This window comes from Pyrus communis, chromosome 12 (genome assembly GCF_963583255.1).
Source record: "Pyrus communis chromosome 12, drPyrComm1.1, whole genome shotgun sequence".
NCBI lineage: Eukaryota > Viridiplantae > Streptophyta > Magnoliopsida > Rosales > Rosaceae > Pyrus > Pyrus communis.
The window spans coordinates 20,483,567-20,501,937 of record NC_084814.1 but is presented as its reverse complement, the minus strand read 5'-3'; the positions used below and the strand labels follow the sequence as shown (position 1 = coordinate 20,501,937).

General features: G+C 37.1%; 2 protein-coding genes across 5 annotated transcripts; both read left to right on the top strand.

Annotated features, from left to right (window-relative positions):
• The first annotated feature begins 6,696 nt into the window (after positions 1 to 6,696).
• On the top strand, positions 6,697 to 9,575 carry LOC137711033 (cycloeucalenol cycloisomerase-like). Of its 2 annotated transcripts, XM_068450228.1 has the most exons (8): positions 6,697 to 6,839; positions 6,952 to 7,094; positions 7,297 to 7,380; positions 7,780 to 7,821; positions 8,248 to 8,358; positions 8,432 to 8,623; positions 8,944 to 9,041; positions 9,136 to 9,575. In XM_068450228.1, the coding sequence occupies exons 1-8, from the start codon at positions 6,833 to 6,835 to the stop codon at positions 9,326 to 9,328; spliced, it is 870 nt and encodes a 289-aa protein (XP_068306329.1). In that variant the 5' UTR covers positions 6,697 to 6,832; the 3' UTR covers positions 9,329 to 9,575. The 2 variants fall into 2 exon arrangements, with proteins under 2 accessions (XP_068306329.1, XP_068306330.1); XM_068450229.1 differs by lacking the exons at positions 6,697 to 6,839; positions 6,952 to 7,094; positions 7,297 to 7,380; positions 7,780 to 7,821 and adding an exon at positions 7,843 to 8,099.
• Positions 9,576 to 10,130: 555 nt separating this feature from the next.
• LOC137710840 (ribonuclease J-like) lies at positions 10,131 to 17,320 on the top strand. Of its 3 annotated transcripts, none has more exons than XM_068449978.1 (17): positions 10,131 to 10,446; positions 10,978 to 11,200; positions 11,555 to 11,678; positions 12,004 to 12,060; positions 12,323 to 12,514; positions 12,592 to 12,660; positions 13,032 to 13,214; positions 13,339 to 13,419; positions 13,759 to 13,824; positions 13,925 to 14,017; positions 14,458 to 14,583; positions 14,885 to 14,998; positions 15,175 to 15,270; positions 15,346 to 15,443; positions 15,551 to 16,053; positions 16,338 to 16,783; positions 16,883 to 17,320. In XM_068449978.1, exons 1-17 carry the CDS (start codon positions 10,260 to 10,262, stop codon positions 16,976 to 16,978), a joined length of 2,754 nt encoding a protein of 917 aa, XP_068306079.1. In that variant the 5' UTR covers positions 10,131 to 10,259; the 3' UTR covers positions 16,979 to 17,320. The 3 variants fall into 3 exon arrangements, with proteins under 3 accessions (XP_068306079.1, XP_068306078.1, XP_068306080.1); XM_068449977.1 differs by having other exon boundaries at positions 12,592 to 12,669; XM_068449979.1 differs by lacking the exon at positions 10,131 to 10,446 and having other exon boundaries at positions 11,028 to 11,200; positions 11,555 to 11,664; positions 12,592 to 12,669.
• Positions 17,321 to 18,371: the final 1,051 nt, after the last annotated feature.

The window sequence follows — 18,371 nt, the reverse complement described above, 5'->3', positions numbered from 1 at the left end:
ACCAATGATCACCCAGATAATTTTTCCAGTCAGAAAATGCATTAGATATATACGTAAACGGTTAGGTCCTTAAGCAAATCTTGATTTCGAGAAACTTCTGATCCAATGGGCTCCAAAACTTACTAATAGGGTTGTAAATTGGTTTGTGTTATAAACTTTTTAGTGTGATTATGTAAATCCTAAATTAGATTTGATTCTAGTTATTCTCTCTTATATGAATTTGTATTCTTTGGGATGAAGGATTTCTTCTCCCTCTTATTACTATAAATAAGGGCACTACATAATGGGAATAACACACACATTTCCTCTACACAGTTCTACAAACATATCTTTCTCTCTTCTCTCTTTGTCACTGGCCCCCTTCCTCTTGTCAGATAAAATAGGGCACAACACGTTATCAGCACGCTCTTACCGCTGCGCTTAGGAATTTGACGTGGAAGCTTTTTCTGCATCAAACTAGTTCATCCATATCATCACGCAATCAGGTTCTTCCAAAACAACGGTTTTTATCTCGATATTTTTGCAGTCTTGATAACATGAACATTCATCATAATGCATGACCCAACTCTTTTTCGAATTTTAGATTATACATAAATTGTGCATGCATTATATCCATAATTATTGAATTATGTGAATTTGATATTGCCATGAATTGCATCAAATATAAGTTCATTCATTAAATTATATATACCTTGACTTAATTAAAAAAAATAAAAATAAAAATAAACAATTGAAAATTATTAGGGTTCTTTGAACCTATGACCTGAACCATGCAAGCCGCCAGCACCAAGCCAACATCCTGCGTCAGCTTGGCGAGCCCAACCCAGCCACGACCCTCAAGGTAGCAAGCTCATAACCGAAATGGTGAGTTTGAGGTACCATCGTCCCAACATGGAACCCTCGGCCCGAAGCCCAGGTCCCCTTCCCGTCGATTTTTTCAACGAAACACGACCGGCAGTCGTGTGATTTGGACAAAACTCATCGTATTCATCAACGATTCTAGAATTTCGTGAGTTTTTTATAATCGGATTCACTCAAATCCCTTCGATTTTCACCCTCCAACGTTGAGATTCAACCTCTGTCGTCCAATTTTGGTTCTCCGATGAACCAAAGACTTTCATCGACCATGGAACACTGCCTGAAGCAGCGCCGTTAACCATCTCCGGCGGATCCCCATCCCAGGGCCGCTGGGGTGGCCTGAAGATCCAACTCGAGCCCAAACGGGCCTCGAATTCCTTTTCTTGGTCCATTCGCACAAAACCCTTGTTATTAGGCATGCTTGTGCCTGGAAGCCTTGACCCACATCACCAGCCCTTTAGGCTTTGGTGATAACCCAGCCCAATAACCAGTTGAGCCTTTTTTGGGCTCTTGCCGTTTCTCCTGTGCACTACGTCACACGAAATCCCAACCTCTGCTGGTGTATGTATGTGTGCCACACCGGATCCCAACTTTGCTGAAGTATCTGTGCTCCCCACTGCACTATATCAACGTCCGTTTTGGGCCTCTGGTATATTGGGCATGAGGCCCCCTTTAGCCTGATCAGCCATTCCAGCCCATTTTCTTGGGCCTGGGCCTCATAATTTATATTTGATTAGCCCACCAGTGGGCTTTGGCCCATGTTTTTAGGCCCCAAGTTTAATTGTCTAATTATTTTAGGCCCAATGGGTTTTATAATTTTTCACCCACACTTTAAATTTGGCCGAAGTCCAAATAATTAATTCAACTATAATTATAGACGTGAAGTTCTATTTGAATATTTTCTTGTTGCATATTTATGTATATATATTTGCGTTTATTTGCAGGAACATATGAACTTGAAGTTCATAATTATTTCGAAACCTGAAATTTCTAAAAACACGCATTGTTTGAAAACTGAAGTTTTCCTTAAAAACATCATCCATGAAAACCCAAAGCTTTTTCATGTGAATTTTAACCAATACATGTCTATTAGAACCTAAATGTTATACTCCTATGTGAATGGATTGATTTTTTCTCCATTACACTAATCACATTTTGTCCATTATTCTGTGATAGGAACATGTCGAATTTGAACAAACTCAACTTCACCGCTTTAGAGGTCTCTGGAAGAAACTACCTCAAGTGGGTCTAAGATGTGAAGCTTCACCTCACTGCAAAGAATTTGCGTCCCACCATTGAAGATGAGAAGGACAACCTGGTTCGCAAAGTTGAGAAAGTCACTGCCATGATCTTCATCCGAAGACATATTCATGACGCATTACAAACTGAGTACCTTGCTGAGGAAGATCCATGAACACTATAGATCACTTTGGCTGATCGTTTTGATTACCAAAAAGACATCTTCTTGCCTGAAGCAAGACATGACTGGTAGCATTTGTGCTTCCAAGACTTTAAGTCTGTGAATGAATATAATTCTGAAGTTTGTCAAATCCGATCACTTCTCAAGTTTTGTAACGAAACTTTGACCAAAGATGATCTCCTGGAGAAAACCTATTCGACCTTCTTTGCTACTAATATTGTCTTGTAGTAACAATATAGAGCTCATAAGTTCACTAAGTTTTTGGATTGGATCTCTGTTTTACTTCTCGCTGAAAAGCAGAATCAGTTGTTGATGAAGAGTCATCAAGCTCGACCTACAGGTCAACTGTTGTGTCTGAAGCACACTATAGCATGAACCAACGTCCAAAATGCCAAAAGAGCGTGGTAGGGGCGGCCAGAAGCCAACCCCACCAAGGTCAACAGAGCCAAGGCCCATTTAAGGGAGGAAATAAAGCCCAGAAGCGCCCTAACCTCGCTCCCAATGCCCCTAACTTTAAGAATAAAGGTAAAGCACCTGAAACCATAGATGTGGACATGTGTTATCACTGTGGTTCAAAAGATCATTGGTCCTGTGTTTACCGAGCTCCCTAGAAGGTTGTAGCTGAATATCATTCTCGTCATAAGAAGTTTGAATCAAATTTTGTGCAAGTGGACAAACCGGAGAATATCAAAATGGAGGTTTTTGACTTTCAGGAGGATACCACACCTATGAAAGATTAGAATCTTAGACATAAACTATTTTTCTAGTTGAAATTTAGACAATAGGGCCGAATTCCACCTAATGGGCGAACCCCCCCTTGTTTTTTGGTTAATTTTGGAACATTTTTCCTTTATGTTTGGATTATTTGTTGGTGATTTGTTTTTTGGATATTAAGTTTAATTAATTACCATCCTTGAATACTTAAAATTATTTTGAATGGATATTTGTTTTTAAAATATTTATGCATGTGACCGATTCAAATTAATTTTTATTCTAGGTATAACTAGTGGGAAAATTAGTTGTCTGGCAGATAGTGCAACCATGCACACTGTTTTGTGTGAACGCATCTATTTCACTAACTTCATACCTAAAAATGCACCTCTGACAACCCTCTCAGGCATATCCAACCTGATCGAATGATACTGTAAGACACGTATAATGTTGTCCAATGGTACAATTTTGGCCATTGATGAGGCACTTTATTCTCCAAGTTTGGGAAAAACGTTATTGAGTTTTAAGGATATTAAAGATAGTAATTACCATGGTTAAACCTATGTAGAAAACAGAGTTGAATTTCTATGCATAACTTCCTATGCATATGGCCAGAAGTGTATTCTAGAGAAGATGGAGCGTATCCCGAATGGTCTGTATACTACGACTATATGCCCCATAGAAAGCCAATATACGGCCGGCCCTACCTCTGGGACCACACACGAAATTATACTTTGGCATAATCGTTTGGGACACCTAAACGAATAACGATGTGCTGTATCCTCAAATCATCACACGAGAATCCACTAACCCGAAGTTTAAGTTCGATTCAAGGAATCACATGTCAAACATGTTCAATGGGAAAACTTATTATAAGCCTTCTTATGACAATAATGGGTTTAAGGAAATGGGTTGGAAGCCCAAGTTCTATTTGGCCCTAAGGCCTTAACCTGGGTTTTAAATCACACGAGCCAAGTCGGTTCAACCCTAACCCTAAACCTGGTTTGACCAAACTGGTTTGATCCGACAATTGACTTTGACTTTGATCGTTGACTTTGATCGATCAACGGTCAATGTTGACTTTGCCCGTTGACTTTTCGGGTTTCTTCCTAGACCCTTCCTAGGCTAATTCCGATGTCCTGAACCCATTTTCGACGTCCGTTTTCCCAAATTAAGTCATTTGAGTAGAGTTGACTAAATGTACCCTTTATGTATGTACGTGAAATTAATAGTGGTGTTCCGTTATTCCTTTTGGCACGGATTTGTACCAACGGTGTACGGTGAGTGGACCCCTTCTAAAAATGCATGTTTTAATAACAGAAATGCATACATGAAAAACATGATTTAATGATTATGTTTTATGAAACGTTTTATGTGATAACATGCTTATTGAGACTATTTTGAATTATTATTATTTTTCCTATAATCCGTGTTCTTTATAGAATAGTTGATGGATGACGATATAATATTTTGAACATGTTTCAAATATCTCTTTATAGTATAGATGATGGATGACTTTATACTATGAAGTTGCTTTTCAAATATATGTATGTTCAATGGTTTTGTACTTACCTAGTGGTCCCTATTCCGCTACAGGGCGAGGGATAGATTTTGTCTCGGGTGAGGATACGGTGTTGGCATAGGGCCTGAAGATGGTTTTCCTCTGGCAAATTGGCATATGGATGGGGAGCTGACATAAGGCCTGAAGGTGATTTTCCTCTGGCAATTAGCACAGGGACGGGGAGCTGGCATGAGACCTGGAAGGATATTGGACATTAACTAGTGATTACGATATATACGATATATGTTTTGAGACATTGCATGGCATGCTAGGTTTCGGAAAACCTATTTTTATCATGTTATATGAGTTTTCATAAAACTTGGGGGTTAGTATGTTGATAACTGTTTTATTATATTTATATCAACTTGGTCCACTCATGTTTATTTTGTGTCTCCTTTAGGACTTAGAATCAAGGCATACAATTCCAACGTTCAGGCACTTTCGCATAAGCATATTCGAGTCCTCACGGTGTAGGACCCATCCTCTTATTCATTCAATTTTATATTATTTCTTTTTAGTATTTTAGTTGGTTGTATACTCTGAACACGTTCCTTAAACGCATATTCATTATATTTAAATTTATAAGTCTTATTTATTCCTTGTTCTCATCATTTGCATTCAATAAATGGTTTTCGTCACCTTCGGATGTTGGCCAACACGTGTCTATCCTGGTGTTCGGAGAATATCGGGATTGGGGCGTTTCATACACACTAAAGGGGGAGTGTTATAAACTTTCTAGTTTAAGTGTGATGTGTAAATCCTAGATTAGATTTGATTGTAGTTATTCTTTCCTATATGAATTTATATTCCTTGAGGATGAAGGATTTTTTCTTCCTCTTATTATTATAAATAAAGGCACTACGTAGGGGAGAATAACACACACATTTCCTCAACACAATTCTGCAAACATATATCTTTCTCTTCTCTCTTTGTCGCCAACATTCTTTCTCTTATAAGATAAAATAGGCCACAACAGTTCGATACATTTCAAGTTCGTATTTAGCTCGACTCATATTTGACTCATTAAATTTTCTTTGACTTATGAGAAGAACAAGTCAAGCCGAAATCAATTCATCAAAAAAATAAGTCAAGCTTGAACTTTACTATATTCACCGTTTATATAGAGGAAGTTTGCACAGAATGAATAATCTATTGAATAGTAACTTTAAACCAAGTCTATCTTCATAGAAAAGTTCAAAGCATTGTATTTGTTTTCTTATTTTCTAAATTCTTTTAATACAACTAAATATTTTACATCAAGATGTGACAAATTTAGGTTAGGTCACACATTAATCACACTAATAAGTTAATATTAAAAGACATTTTAGCTAAGATTGCCTTTAAAATTGGTATAACTCTTTACTTTAGTCCTTAAAATTTAAAATTAATAGAATCGGTCCTTGAGTTTGTCCACCATTAATTATTTTGGTTTTGCTGTGGAAAATCATCGTTAAATAAGTAAAATGGCCAAAATACCCTAATTTTTGTCAAATGATTTCGACCAATTGTTTACTAAATTGAGAGTATTTTTGTCATGTTGGTCCTTATTTTAACATAGATTTTTATGGAATGATCAAAATGATAGACGGTAGACCAACCCAGGGACCACTTCTTTCGATTTCAAATCTCATGGACTAAAGTGATGAGTTATGCCAAGCTCATAGACTACTTTAGCTAAAACGCCATATTAAAATCATTGTAGCGAGTTAGTATTACGATCTAGTGATATTCTTTTTCACTTGTACGTGAGACGTCTTGGTTCGATTCTTGCCAAAGATGAATTTGAACCACATTATTGCTAGCCCATTATGAAGCTTAACCCACTCCCCCACTTTCTACTCTTTAGTGTAGATAATATCGTTTGTCAATACATATATATATATATATATATATATCAATGTGCACGACACCGTTGTATTAAAAAAAAATCCTACTTATGTGGTACCAAATTTGATAACCTAATTGTAACACAAATTTTGGGAAAAAAAAAAAAAAAATTTGTAACACAAATTAGATTATTTTCTTCAGGGCCTTAGGTACATGAGTAAATACCGAACTTAACAGACCCCTTTTTGCAAAACCCGCCACCTCAGCTAATCTCTTCAGCAAAGTACGTCAAGCGACAAGAAGTACAGAACAGCAGCAGTCTCGAGGCGCAATCACGACGGAGCTCACTCTCACTCAGACAGTGAAACACTGAAACACTCACAGCACCGCCCACCGCCTCCGCGCTCCGCCCCGATCCGAATAAAAACACCGGTTCTTAAGATCCGAATATCAAAATGGGCGGTAAAGTTCATACTCCTCGAATTCAAATACTTCAATTAAGTAGGGTTTTGAATTTCGGTATCCGAATTCGAATCCGGGTTTTTGACAAGCCCGTGTTTGGCAACGCGTGCAGGTAAAGAAGAATCGGATTGTTATTCGAGTTTATGGTTGGCTCCAAATCCAAGCAAGAGATGGGGGGAGCTCTTCTTCCTTCTCTACACTCCCTTCTGGCTCACTCTCTGCTTGGGAATCGTCGTGCCCTTCAAGCTCTACGAGGTTCGATTTCCTTATCATCTGTTTGGTTACTGACAAAATAACGAAGAAAATCGATGAAAATTGTAGAAAAGATGGAAACTTTAGTTGCCAAAATGTATTTGTGGTCCATAGCAGTAAAAGGTTTTGATTTTTGGTGAAATTGGTTAGTTTTCTTTTACCATATATTTTTTTGTATGGGAAATTTGATGTGGGTTTGTGGCAGAGCTTTACGGAGTTGGAGTATTTGCTAATTGGATTGGTTTCAGCAGTCCCTGCATTTTTGTTGCCGATGCTCTTCGTCGGGAAGGTAACTACTCGATCGTACTAAGTTCAGTTTGAATTTTGTTTTTTTGGGACAAATTTTCGGCTTAATTTGTAATGTTGTGTTCGGAATAACATTTAAAGTTTTCGTTTTCCACTTATCGAATGATGGTTAAATTAACAATTCCACTAGCCCTTTTATTTTTGGCGTCGAATTATATTCCTTGCGGTACAAACTTCATTACTTTCTTGAAACTAGTAGTACTTTAATCCAACATACGAGAGAGATAGAGAGAGAGAGAGAGAGTAAATATTCGCTGATAGAACCGATGTATGATTACGCTTTTAGTGCAATAGAGTGGAAAGCTTGGATTGTATTACCAGAGTTTGTTTATGTTCTAACCTTTTCTTTTTTCGTTTTAATTTTTTGCGAGTATTGTTGCAGGCAGATATCCGCTTGGCTTGGAAGGATCGTTATTGGGTGAAGGCAAGTGTTTTCCTGTGGTGAAATTCTTTATAAGTCATAATTAGGACAAGGTCATCGAACAATGAAACTTATAATTGGATTATCAGCTTTTTTCTTATTGATGATTTGTCTTTATCAATGAAAGTCTATACCTTTTGCGGCCAGTTATGCTGGACTTATCGCTTATTTGGAATGCAGTGATATTTCTCTTCTTGGTGCTTTGTATAATGCGCATACATTCATCATTTGTTTATCAAGTTGCAAAGCATGTGATAAAACAAATTTTCCCATTGCGACTCGTGAGTCTTGTTCTTGTCATTTGAAGGTTCTTTTCTTGTCACTGATTTACTACACTAATCGATCCACTAGCACTTTGTTTAATATAACATTCTCATCTGTATTATAACTTTATGCTTAGCTAGAACCGAACTTTGATTTCTGTAACAGGCCAGCGTGTGGGTTATAATTTTTAGCTACGTTGGGAATTACTTTTGGACCCACTATTTCTTCACCGTTTTGGGAGCTTCGTATACTTTCCCATCATGGAAAATGAACAATGTAAGCTGGAAATCTTGAAACGCTCTGCAATGGACTACCTACCTTTTGTAATAACTTTTTTAATTCTGTGCAGGTACCGCACACTACCTTTCTTCTCACACATGTTTGCTTCCTATTTTATCATGTCACATCCAATATAACGCTTCGCAGACTACGCCATTTTACTGCTGGATGTCCAGAACAAGTTCAATGGGTTGCTGAGGCTGCATGGATTTTGGCTCTTTCTTATTTCATCGCATACCTGGAGACTGTAGCTATTTCTAATGTATGTTATATAATTGTAAATTTTTCCTAACTTCCAAATGTGGCTTAATTTAGGTTCTAGCTAAGGTAGAATGCAGAAGTTCATACATGTGTAGTTTCATCACATATTCCTCTAGACGTATTCTTGCTTATCCTTTCTTATTCCATTTGACCCCTTATGGCCTTGTCCACTCTTTCCGTTGGTAGATGACATGCCTGCAATATGATGGAGCTCATACATAATTTGTATAATGTTGCTATTACATGCTTGCAGTTTAAGGATTTGTGAATATCTATGCGAGTAGATGCCGTTACAATGATGTTTGCTTTAACTCTGTGCAGTTCCCTTACTATCAATTTGTGGACCGGGCGTCTATGTACACAGTTGGGTCCTTGTTTTATGCTATCTACTTCATTGTTAGCTTTCCCATGTTTCTGAGGTAAGAACTGCACAACTTTTTTGTTTACCTCATTGATCAGAAATATAGGGGATCTTTTAGAATGCTCATTGTATCACCTTGTTAATGTGCACAGGATTGATGAGAAGCCTGGGGATCCATGGGACTTGCCTAGAGCGGCTATCGATGCTCTTGGCGCTGCAATGCTGGTCACCATAATATTAGATCTATGGCGCATCTTTCTGGGACCTATTGTCCCAATTCCAGAAACAAAACAGTGTCTTCAACCCGGACTGCCATGGTTCCCGGGACACGCAGCCCAAATTTGACAACTCCTTGTGCAAACAGGGAGCTCGATGAGTTAGTTCCCGGAGCAGGAAGATACCAAGCTTCGGGATTCATGCAGCAGTTGCTGCAATGGTTATTGTACCATATTTGGATGAGTGTAACTTTTATCTTGTTGTACCTTGGTAATTTATTCAGACGATATTTTGATTGAGTGTGAATTTATAACTCCATTGCGAATATGAATAGCGTATACAACTACAAGTCTGTTTTTTGGAAGATCTATTAGCAAACAAAAATTGCATGTCGACAAAAGAAATGGGAGATGATTTTTGCTTAGACTATTCAAATGCTCACCCCAAAAATTGACGGATTGAAATCTAACCTCTAACATTTATGTGAAAAGATTAAAGATCAAGGCGGTGTCGTTGGCATTCTGAAAATAGTTATAATCCAATTCTTTTTTATTGTTTTCATGAGTACTGTCATATTTAAGGCCGTGTTTCGGATTCTCATTTTTCATAACAAATTTTAAAGTTCGTATGTCAGATCAGATGACTGTTCGACAAACATTAACTTTTTATTTGGTCATACAAAAGATCTTACTCTTCTCTATTATCGCTTGTATTTGTGTATTTATTTAGTTTCACTCAAAGGAAATTGGTAATAGTAAGAGAGAAAAAGGCACTAAAACAAGTATATACTAGTACGATTCTATATTACAAATGTAGGGTGGGAAAATGATTCAAGCAAAAACTCATTCACACGTGCGAGGGCTTTATCCCCTTCATCCTTCCTTAAAAATGATAAGAAAGATATTTCTGAAGCCTACAAAAATCCTCACTCCCGCTTCCCACTCTGCATTCTCCTTCCCTCCCTCCCTCTTCCGCTTCTCAGCAAACCCCAACACCCACGTAGATTTCCTGGGTTTCGTTTCGACGTTTCGGACCTTCCGAATCGTCCAACTCCTCACTCATGCAATTAGGGGTTTTGGGGGGTTTATCTGTCTACCATTCTCTCTACCCAGCTCCGTTCAAACCAAGTGTATCGGCCCAAATGGCTGCTCTCGGAGTTCTCTCTCCGTGCCCTTATAGCCTCCTGTGGCGGCCGAAAGCCGTGGGCCGCTGCTTTTCGTGCTCCTCTGGCTCTCCTACTGCAGCAGGTATTTAAATTAAGAAGTTGGGTTTATATTTTATCTTGTGTGCGTGTGCTGGGAAAGTTGAAGGATATGAAAACTGGGAAGTATTCTGAAATTTAGTGACCTTAAATTTGAAATTGATGATGCTTTAGTTTAATTGGGTGCCAAGGTTTTTATTTTTTTATTTTTCCTGTTAGGATAAGGTGCTTAGAGTTTATTGGAATTTGAAGCAGGTAATTAGGGCTAAGTGGAATTCAAAACAGGGTTTAGTTTTGCTCTCTAGGTGGTTTGCACTGTCTTAGGCATTCCATTTTTTGACAAAAGATTAAATTTTTGTTTAAAAAAATTAATGTTTTTAGTGACCAAAGGTGGGTGAAGTTTACGAATATGTTCTATCTTATAGTTATAAGTTGTTTCAACAAGCAATTGAACCGGAAGTTATGTTCCATCTCACAACCTATCATGCTAATTTCTATGTTTATTAGCAAGACATCTTTTACTACCAAATTTTTTGGAGATAATTTTGATGGGTGTTTTTTGGTTTGATTCATTTAGGAACACGTGGGTCGAATGTAAGAAGATCGGGAAGAATGGAAGGGCCTCGAAAAAGTATGGAAGACTCTGTTAAACGAAAGATGGAACAATTTTATGAAGGCAGAGAGGGCCCCCCAATCCGTGTTTTACCAATTGGTGGCCTGGGAGAAATTGGGATGAATTGCATGCTGGTTGGGAATTATGACCGCTATATTCTGATTGATGCTGGTGTTATGTTTCCAGAGTATGTGAAGTAGGCTAGGTTTCTATTGTTTATGCTCATGAAAGATTGTATCTGGGTGATAACTTGATGTATTTCTGCCTAGTATGACTTATCTTTTCTTAGAGGTTTCTTCTGTCCACTTTTTACTGCTATGAATGCCGTTTATTTAATTAGATTCAACAAATTTCGTAATACCAGCATAATTGGAGGGATACATTTGTTCCATACATTCAAAAAGAAGAATTTGTGTGCATGAAAAATGGATCCTTATTTTTATTTGCTTCTATGAATGCCTGTTGAAAGTGATCCTTATTGGCCTTCTCTTTTCTTCTACTTATGCATTGACCCTTGATTATATGTTATATGCAATTTCAGCTTTGATGAGCTCGGAGTCCAAAAGATTATACCTGATACCACCTTTATCAAAAAATGGAGCCACAAAATTGAAGCGATTGTCATTACACATGGGCATGAAGACCACATTGGTGCGTTGCCTTGGGTAAAGTTTCCTTCTGATACTTTGGAAATGCCATTTTGGCTCAATATCATAATTGTTATTGATGAATCTACTGGATTTTTTATGTTTGTAGAAAGAAACATCATAAATGGATTGATTCCATAAATCACTTATTTTTGCTGTTTCTTTTACTTCTAGGTGTTTTTCTTGGTGAAGATGAACACTGTAAATGTTGTTCTAGTTAAGAAGAGTTGTATAATATGGCAAATGTATCAAAGTTTTTGAATTACACATTCTGCTGGAAGTTTATTATTTTGGTCTTCATGGATTTTAGTTAATAGTTAATACGTATTTTTTCTCTAAACAGGTGATCCCAGCTTTGGATCTCGATACACCAATATTTGCATCATCCTTTACCATGGAGGTAATTTTTGCGTAACTTCAGCAGCCAAAAGTTTCTCTCATGATGTGTAAATTTCAACAATGTTGTTTGCTGATGTTGACCTCCCACGGAATGTTAAAATACTTTCTTTGCAGCTCTTAGCCATCTGCTTTTGAGGTTTTTGGTATCTCATATATGAATATTTTTGTAATGAAGGATGCCTGTTCTCTTCAATTCCTGGGTTTTTTTTCAAATTTTTGTGTTAGCATAATGTTCAAAATGTTGATATTGTTCTTTTGAACAGCTTATTAAAAAACGCCTGAAGGAACATGGGATTTTTGTCCCGTCAAGACTTAGGACATTTAGAACAAAGAGGAAATTTACGGCTGGACCATTTGAGATTGAGCCTATTCGGGTGACACATTCTATTCCTGACTGTTGTGGATTAGTTCTTCGCTGTTCTGATGGGACAATTCTTCATACTGGGGACTGGAAGGTAACATTTCTTACCTGTATATCTTCTTCTCTTCTTTGATTAAATTCTCAAACTTAATAAAGAATTATGTTAAACAGATTGACGAGTCACCATTGGATGGTAGAGGTTTTGACCGTGAAGCTTTGGAAGAACTTTCAAAAGAAGGAGTAACATTGGTTTGCCCCTCAGTCTAGTAATTATATATTTTCTGATTTCTTATCTTTTGGGATCCACTTGGTAGTGAAACTGGGATTTTTCTTGGGGACAAAATAGGTTTAATTGTTTGTGCTGTTATAATTTAGAATGTGCGATTCATATTGTTACTAACCAATAATGGCATATATAAAATATTCTGAGTTGAAAATATCTTCACAAAAGATGGAGTTAATTCATGAATTGTGCATGTAGTTCGTACATTGAATAATTAAGAATCATCTTGTAAACCAGTGATGTTAGTACATGAAATCCATATTTTTCGTCAAAACTGTTTTTCATGGAGGAAAGGTGAAGATATCAACTAATGTACATTATTTTTCAGATGATGAGTGACTCTACAAATGTACTCTCGCCGGGAAGGACAACTAGCGAATCTTCTGTAGCAGATGCGTTGTTGAGGCATATTTCAGCTGCTAAAGGGAGGGTTATAACTACTCAGTTTGCTTCAAACATACACCGACTTGGAAGTGTGAAAGCTGCTGCTGATTTCACCGGCAGAAAGTTGGTAGGTTCTTCTGACTTTATCCAACACAATCCAGTGTGCTTCTTTTCTTTAAAATACCCTTCACCTTAGTTTAGCATGAAAAAAAAAAATGTGTCTAAGAAAGTGTTATATTATGATCTGTTAGGTATTCGTTGGTATGTCCTTGAGGACATATCTTGATGCAGCTTGGAAGGATGGGAAGGCACCAATTGATCCATCATCCCTGGTAATAATGCATCTTCTCTATTTCTCTTTTGTACATGGGCTGATGTAGATCCCATATGTTTTTTTCTTCCCCAAGTCTTTGTCATGTGTGCGTGTCCTTATCATATGAGATCTTGTGTTGCTTCATATGACATGAAAATACAATTACTGGTTGTTACATTTAGGATTTAGAAAACATACTGGTTGTTACATTTAGGATTTAGAATGGGTGCCTGACTGAATCATTGGAGTTATGTATGGTTATCATTTATCTCTAAATTAGTAGTGGCATCTGTTCACTTTGCTCCTCCCTTTAGTGAGAGATCTCATCATAAAGTTTTATTTTATTACATCAAATTAGGTGAAAGTGGAAGATATTGATTCCTATGCTCCAAAGGATTTGCTGATTGTCACAACTGGCTCTCAAGTAAGTTTATCTAGATGGCCTCCTATGGCTGCCCGGTTCCATAAAGTAAAACCTTCATCTGGACCTTTTTTCTGGCAAATGATGCATGCTATTGTGTCAGGCAGAACCACGTGCTGCTCTAAATCTTGCATCATTTGGAAGTAGTCATTCCGTCAAGCTGACCAAAGAGGACGTAATTTTGTATTCAGCTAAGGTAAGAGAACTTGATTGAATAAGCCTCCTTTTCCAATTGATTTTTCATATAAGTTACACCTATATGAGTTTTCAGCATAACCAAATTTATTTAGATGAATAAGAATGTATAAGACTTCAACTTCTTTTGTTTATTGGCATATACTGCCTATACCCTATTAAGTTTCCTATACTCATGGTTAACAGATCTAGCTTTTCATTTAAAAAAGAAAGAATGAAGAAAGTTTCCGAAATTTTTCCAAAGTTTAATTTCAACATGGTCCATGGTCAAATTTGAAATTTTCAAAACTGGAAGTTACACACAGAATATCAGCTAAAATATTTATCTTTTCCAATTATTCTTCTATTTTTTCAGAATTCTGAGATCTGCTTTGATAGATTTTGTCGCTGCATATGCTGAGATTGATCTATTTGGCTTTTTTGACCTTGTTTACCTTATAGGTAATTCCTGGTAATGAATCTCGGGTAATGAAAATGTTAAACCGCATATCAGATCTTGGCTCAACTATAGTGATGGGTAAGAATGAGGGACTGCACACTTCTGGTCATGGGTATCGCGGAGAATTGGTAAGTCTTTTGAATCTCAAGATTTTGATTTCAAATGGTTTAATTTCTTAAATGGTAGGATTTTATTCTAATATTCTGAAAGGTGATAATAAACTCGATATTAGTGGCACTTTTGCATCTTCTTATTTAGAAAAACAACACAGTAGCGTATAATTTTTTGTGCAAAATCTGTGCAGGTTCCTTGCTTTTAGAACAATATAGACATGGCTGTCTTTCTTTGTTTCACCTTTCATGTGCAATTTTCATTTGGCTCCATCTTATATATATTTTAATTGGGAAAGAATCTTTTTTTCTTTTAAAGGAAGAAGTGCTTCAAATCGTGAAGCCGCAACATTTTCTGCCGATACATGGAGAACTCTTGTTCCTCAAAGAGCATGAATTGCTTGGCAAATCAACTGGCATTCATCACACCACTGTGAGTCAATCCGTTCATCTTGTTATACTCAAGGAACTTGTCCTGTTGATGCTTCCTTGGTGGATGATATGGTCCAATCATATGTAGTATGCATGATAGTAGTTTTCGTCTGTGGTCATAATGTGGAAGGATTCATGGTATTAAGATACTAAAACATGAAATTTTTTATGCATCAGGTTATAAAAAACGGGGAAATGCTTGGCGTTTCACATTTAAGAAACAGAAGAGTACTTTCTAGTGGTTTCACCATGCTTGGAAAAGAGAATTTGCAGGTTGGTGTTAAGCTTTAATGTCCATTATGAGAAGTTAATTGAGCAATTTCTAATAAATCTACTATTATATTACAGTTGAAGTTTAGTGATGGTGATAAAGCATTTGGTACTTCAAGCGAACTGTGTGTTGATGAGAGACTAAGAATCGCCTTAGACGGCATAATAGTGGTCAGGTAGATCTCATAGATTCTTCAGTGACACATGTGACATGCATATTCTTAATGTGGAAATTTCTATATGATAGCATCCTGATGTTCTTTTTTGTTTTTCTGGTCTTAAGCATGGAAATTTTACGCCCTCAAAACGTAAATGATTCGGCTGAAAATAGCATAAAAGGGAAGATAAAAATTACTACTCGATGTTTATGGCTGGACAAAGGAAAGCTTATTGATGCACTCTATAAAGCTGCCCACGCTGCACTATCAAGCTGCCCCATAAATTGTCCTCTGGCTCACATGGAAAGAACAGTGTCTGAGGTATTGAGGAAATTGGTAAGAAAGTACAGTGGTAAAAGGCCAGACGTCATTGCCATTGCCATGGAGAACCCCGCAGTAGTTCTTGCTGATGAGGTCAGTGCAAGACTATCTGGAAAATCCCATGTTGGTTCTGAGATGTCACAGTTGAGGAAAGTATATGATCGACATCAAAATAAGGGTCTGTCAACTAGGACACAAGCAGATGACGGCAAGACACAAACATATTTTCAAAGTCAGTCAACTAGGGCACAAGCAGATGGAGACAAGGACAACACATTACAGAGCATCTCGCAACAAGATACGGAAGGTCCTTTACTCCCTCTCTCTCTCTCTCTCTCTCTCTCTCTCTCTCTCTCTCTGCAGTCAGTAATTATACGCAACACTCCGCTGTAAAGTGTGTTTCTTAGCAGTAACTGTCGATATTATCATATGGAAGAACTTGATCTCAGTTTTCCATTCATTATGTGTTGTAGAATTTTCTCTTTTCATAACTGTCACCTCTATGTCAATCTGATATATCTTAGTATTCTTTCCTGGAGTTGTGATTTACAGCATTGACGTTGAGTATGTTTTGTTCTTTCATCTCATCAGAGTCCGAACTAGAAGATGATGGCATTGAAGTCGAAGGACTCCTACCTGAGGAAGATTCTGCTACTTCAAGTTCCAAGTCAGAGAAGCTTTCTTCTGATTCAGAGGATTCGGAGGATTTTTGGAAATCATTGGTTAGGTTATCAACTGGTGACAAATCAGTGCAAGATGAAAATGGTTTGGTTGCGGAACAGGAACATCCACAGAAAGATGGTCCTGAAAACAGTGAAATACCAAATCCTTCAAAGCCTGTGAAACGCAATAGATGGAAGCCTGAGGAAGTTAAGAAGCTTATTACAATGCGGGGGAAACTGCGTGGCAGATTTCAAGTTGCGAAGGGGCGAATGGCCCTCTGGGAAGAGATATCTAGAAACTTGTTGGCTGATGGGATCAACCGAAGCCCAGGACAATGCAAATCTCTGTGGGCATCCCTGGTTCAGAAATATGAGGTTTGTCCACATCCACCCTAATGCCAGCGTTCCTTCTTCCATTTGTGCTTGTTACTTTGGTTTATCATTGCACTAATCAAACAACGTCTTCATGAACAGGAAAGCAAGAGCGGAAAAAGAAGTAGAAAGAGTTGGCCATACTTTGAGGAAATGGATGGAGCTTTGTCTGATTCCGAGGAATTGGCAACAAAATGATCGCTAGAGGCGAAAAAAGTTCCACGAACTTCTGAAAAACTCCCCAAGAAACAATACTTGATCCAATAAAGCTCGAGGAACAGCCAAAGGAAAGTTCACCAAGACTGAAGGTGTGTATGGTTGTCAGATCAAAGGGATTTGAAAATGAGAAACTAAAGTAGGTTCTTGTAGCATTTGTACCCCTTTAACCTCCATGGATATGATATATCAGTCAATCAAATAGATGAGCAAAGGGTCAGGGTGGGAATTTTGTACTGGGAAGAAACCCTTGGTACCATAGTTTGTGATACCCATTTTTTTTCAATATTTATATTCTTATTTTATGGAATAGTAAATGTAGAAAAAATTTCTAACCCTTGTTGATTTTGTCATGGTTTTTTTCTTTCTGATTACTTAGACTATCGTGATTAAATTGCAAATTTGAACTTAACCAGGGTAATGGTTTTTTCCTATGCACTTAAAATTTGAATTTTCGTTTTGAATAGTTCAAATTCAAATGGATTTAATGTAAAATGTCGCTTTGTATCAAATTATCAAGACTAAATTTAATTGTCGAGTCAATGTTCATGTTTAGGTTCATGACTAATTAAATTAAAAACCTTAGTAAAAAAGATAATTGCTGATGATTCACAAATCATCGGAGAATGAGAAGGATTCTCTTCTCTTCTAATCTCTCTCTCCCTTTCTTCTTTCATACTTGAACGGTTACTGTTAAGTCACGTCAACATTTTATATTGATTTTTTTATAAAAACAATAAGAAAAAAAAAAACAATATGTGAGAGAAGGAAAAATAATCCTACTCTATCGGAGAATACATGCAGAATAATTTGAGTTTACATGGAGGATTGACTACACTAGTATTCTTTATAAATACATCTGATCTGGATGGATGACAACTGAATTTTGTATCACAACGCGTGGAACTTTGATTTTGTATTTTTTTTTATTTAGTTTTAAAATGCAGAAAACCAAAAGAGCAATTTTGTACAAACTTCATTTGTAGTGTACTAATACAACACGTGTACAATTTTTTTTTCTTTTTTTTGAACAAGTCATATTATTTACGCGGGAGATGGTGGGTTTAGTCTTGTAATAGGTTAGCAATAATGTAGTTCAAATTTACTTTTGACGAAAATCGAACTTAAGCCATCCCACTTACCAATAAAGAGAAATAACATTATACCGTAGTACTAAATGACTAGTCTGTTATGTTTAATTAACTAGAAAAAGAAAATTTGAGTTTGCGAACTCTCAAAAGTACCGTACCACCCCATGGGGGGCGGCTTATGCAGGCACCATCCGCCTCCATTTAGGGAGCAAGCACCTGGGTAGAGAAATTGGATTAGGGTTGGTGTGAGAAAGTGGGGTAGAGTTAGTATGACAAATCAAGGA

What these genes read in the sequence shown, in the direction of transcription:
- LOC137711033 (XM_068450228.1), top strand. An exon ending in TGCCCTTCAAGCTCTACGAG is followed by an intron (nt 7,095 to 7,296) that starts GTTCGATTTCCT and finishes GGTTTGTGGCAG; the next exon opens with AGCTTTACGGAGTTGGAGTA. An exon ending in AGCTTTCCCATGTTTCTGAG is followed by an intron (nt 9,042 to 9,135) that starts GTAAGAACTGCA and finishes TAATGTGCACAG; the next exon opens with GATTGATGAGAAGCCTGGGG.
- LOC137710840 (XM_068449977.1), top strand. Translation starts at nt 10,260, where the DNA reads ATGCAATTAGGGGTTTTGGGGGGTTTATCTGTCTACCATTCTCTCTAC. An exon ending in CATCATCCTTTACCATGGAG is followed by an intron (nt 12,061 to 12,322) that starts GTAATTTTTGCG and finishes TCTTTTGAACAG; the next exon opens with CTTATTAAAAAACGCCTGAA. An exon ending in ATTTCACCGGCAGAAAGTTG is followed by an intron (nt 13,215 to 13,338) that starts GTAGGTTCTTCT and finishes ATGATCTGTTAG; the next exon opens with GTATTCGTTGGTATGTCCTT.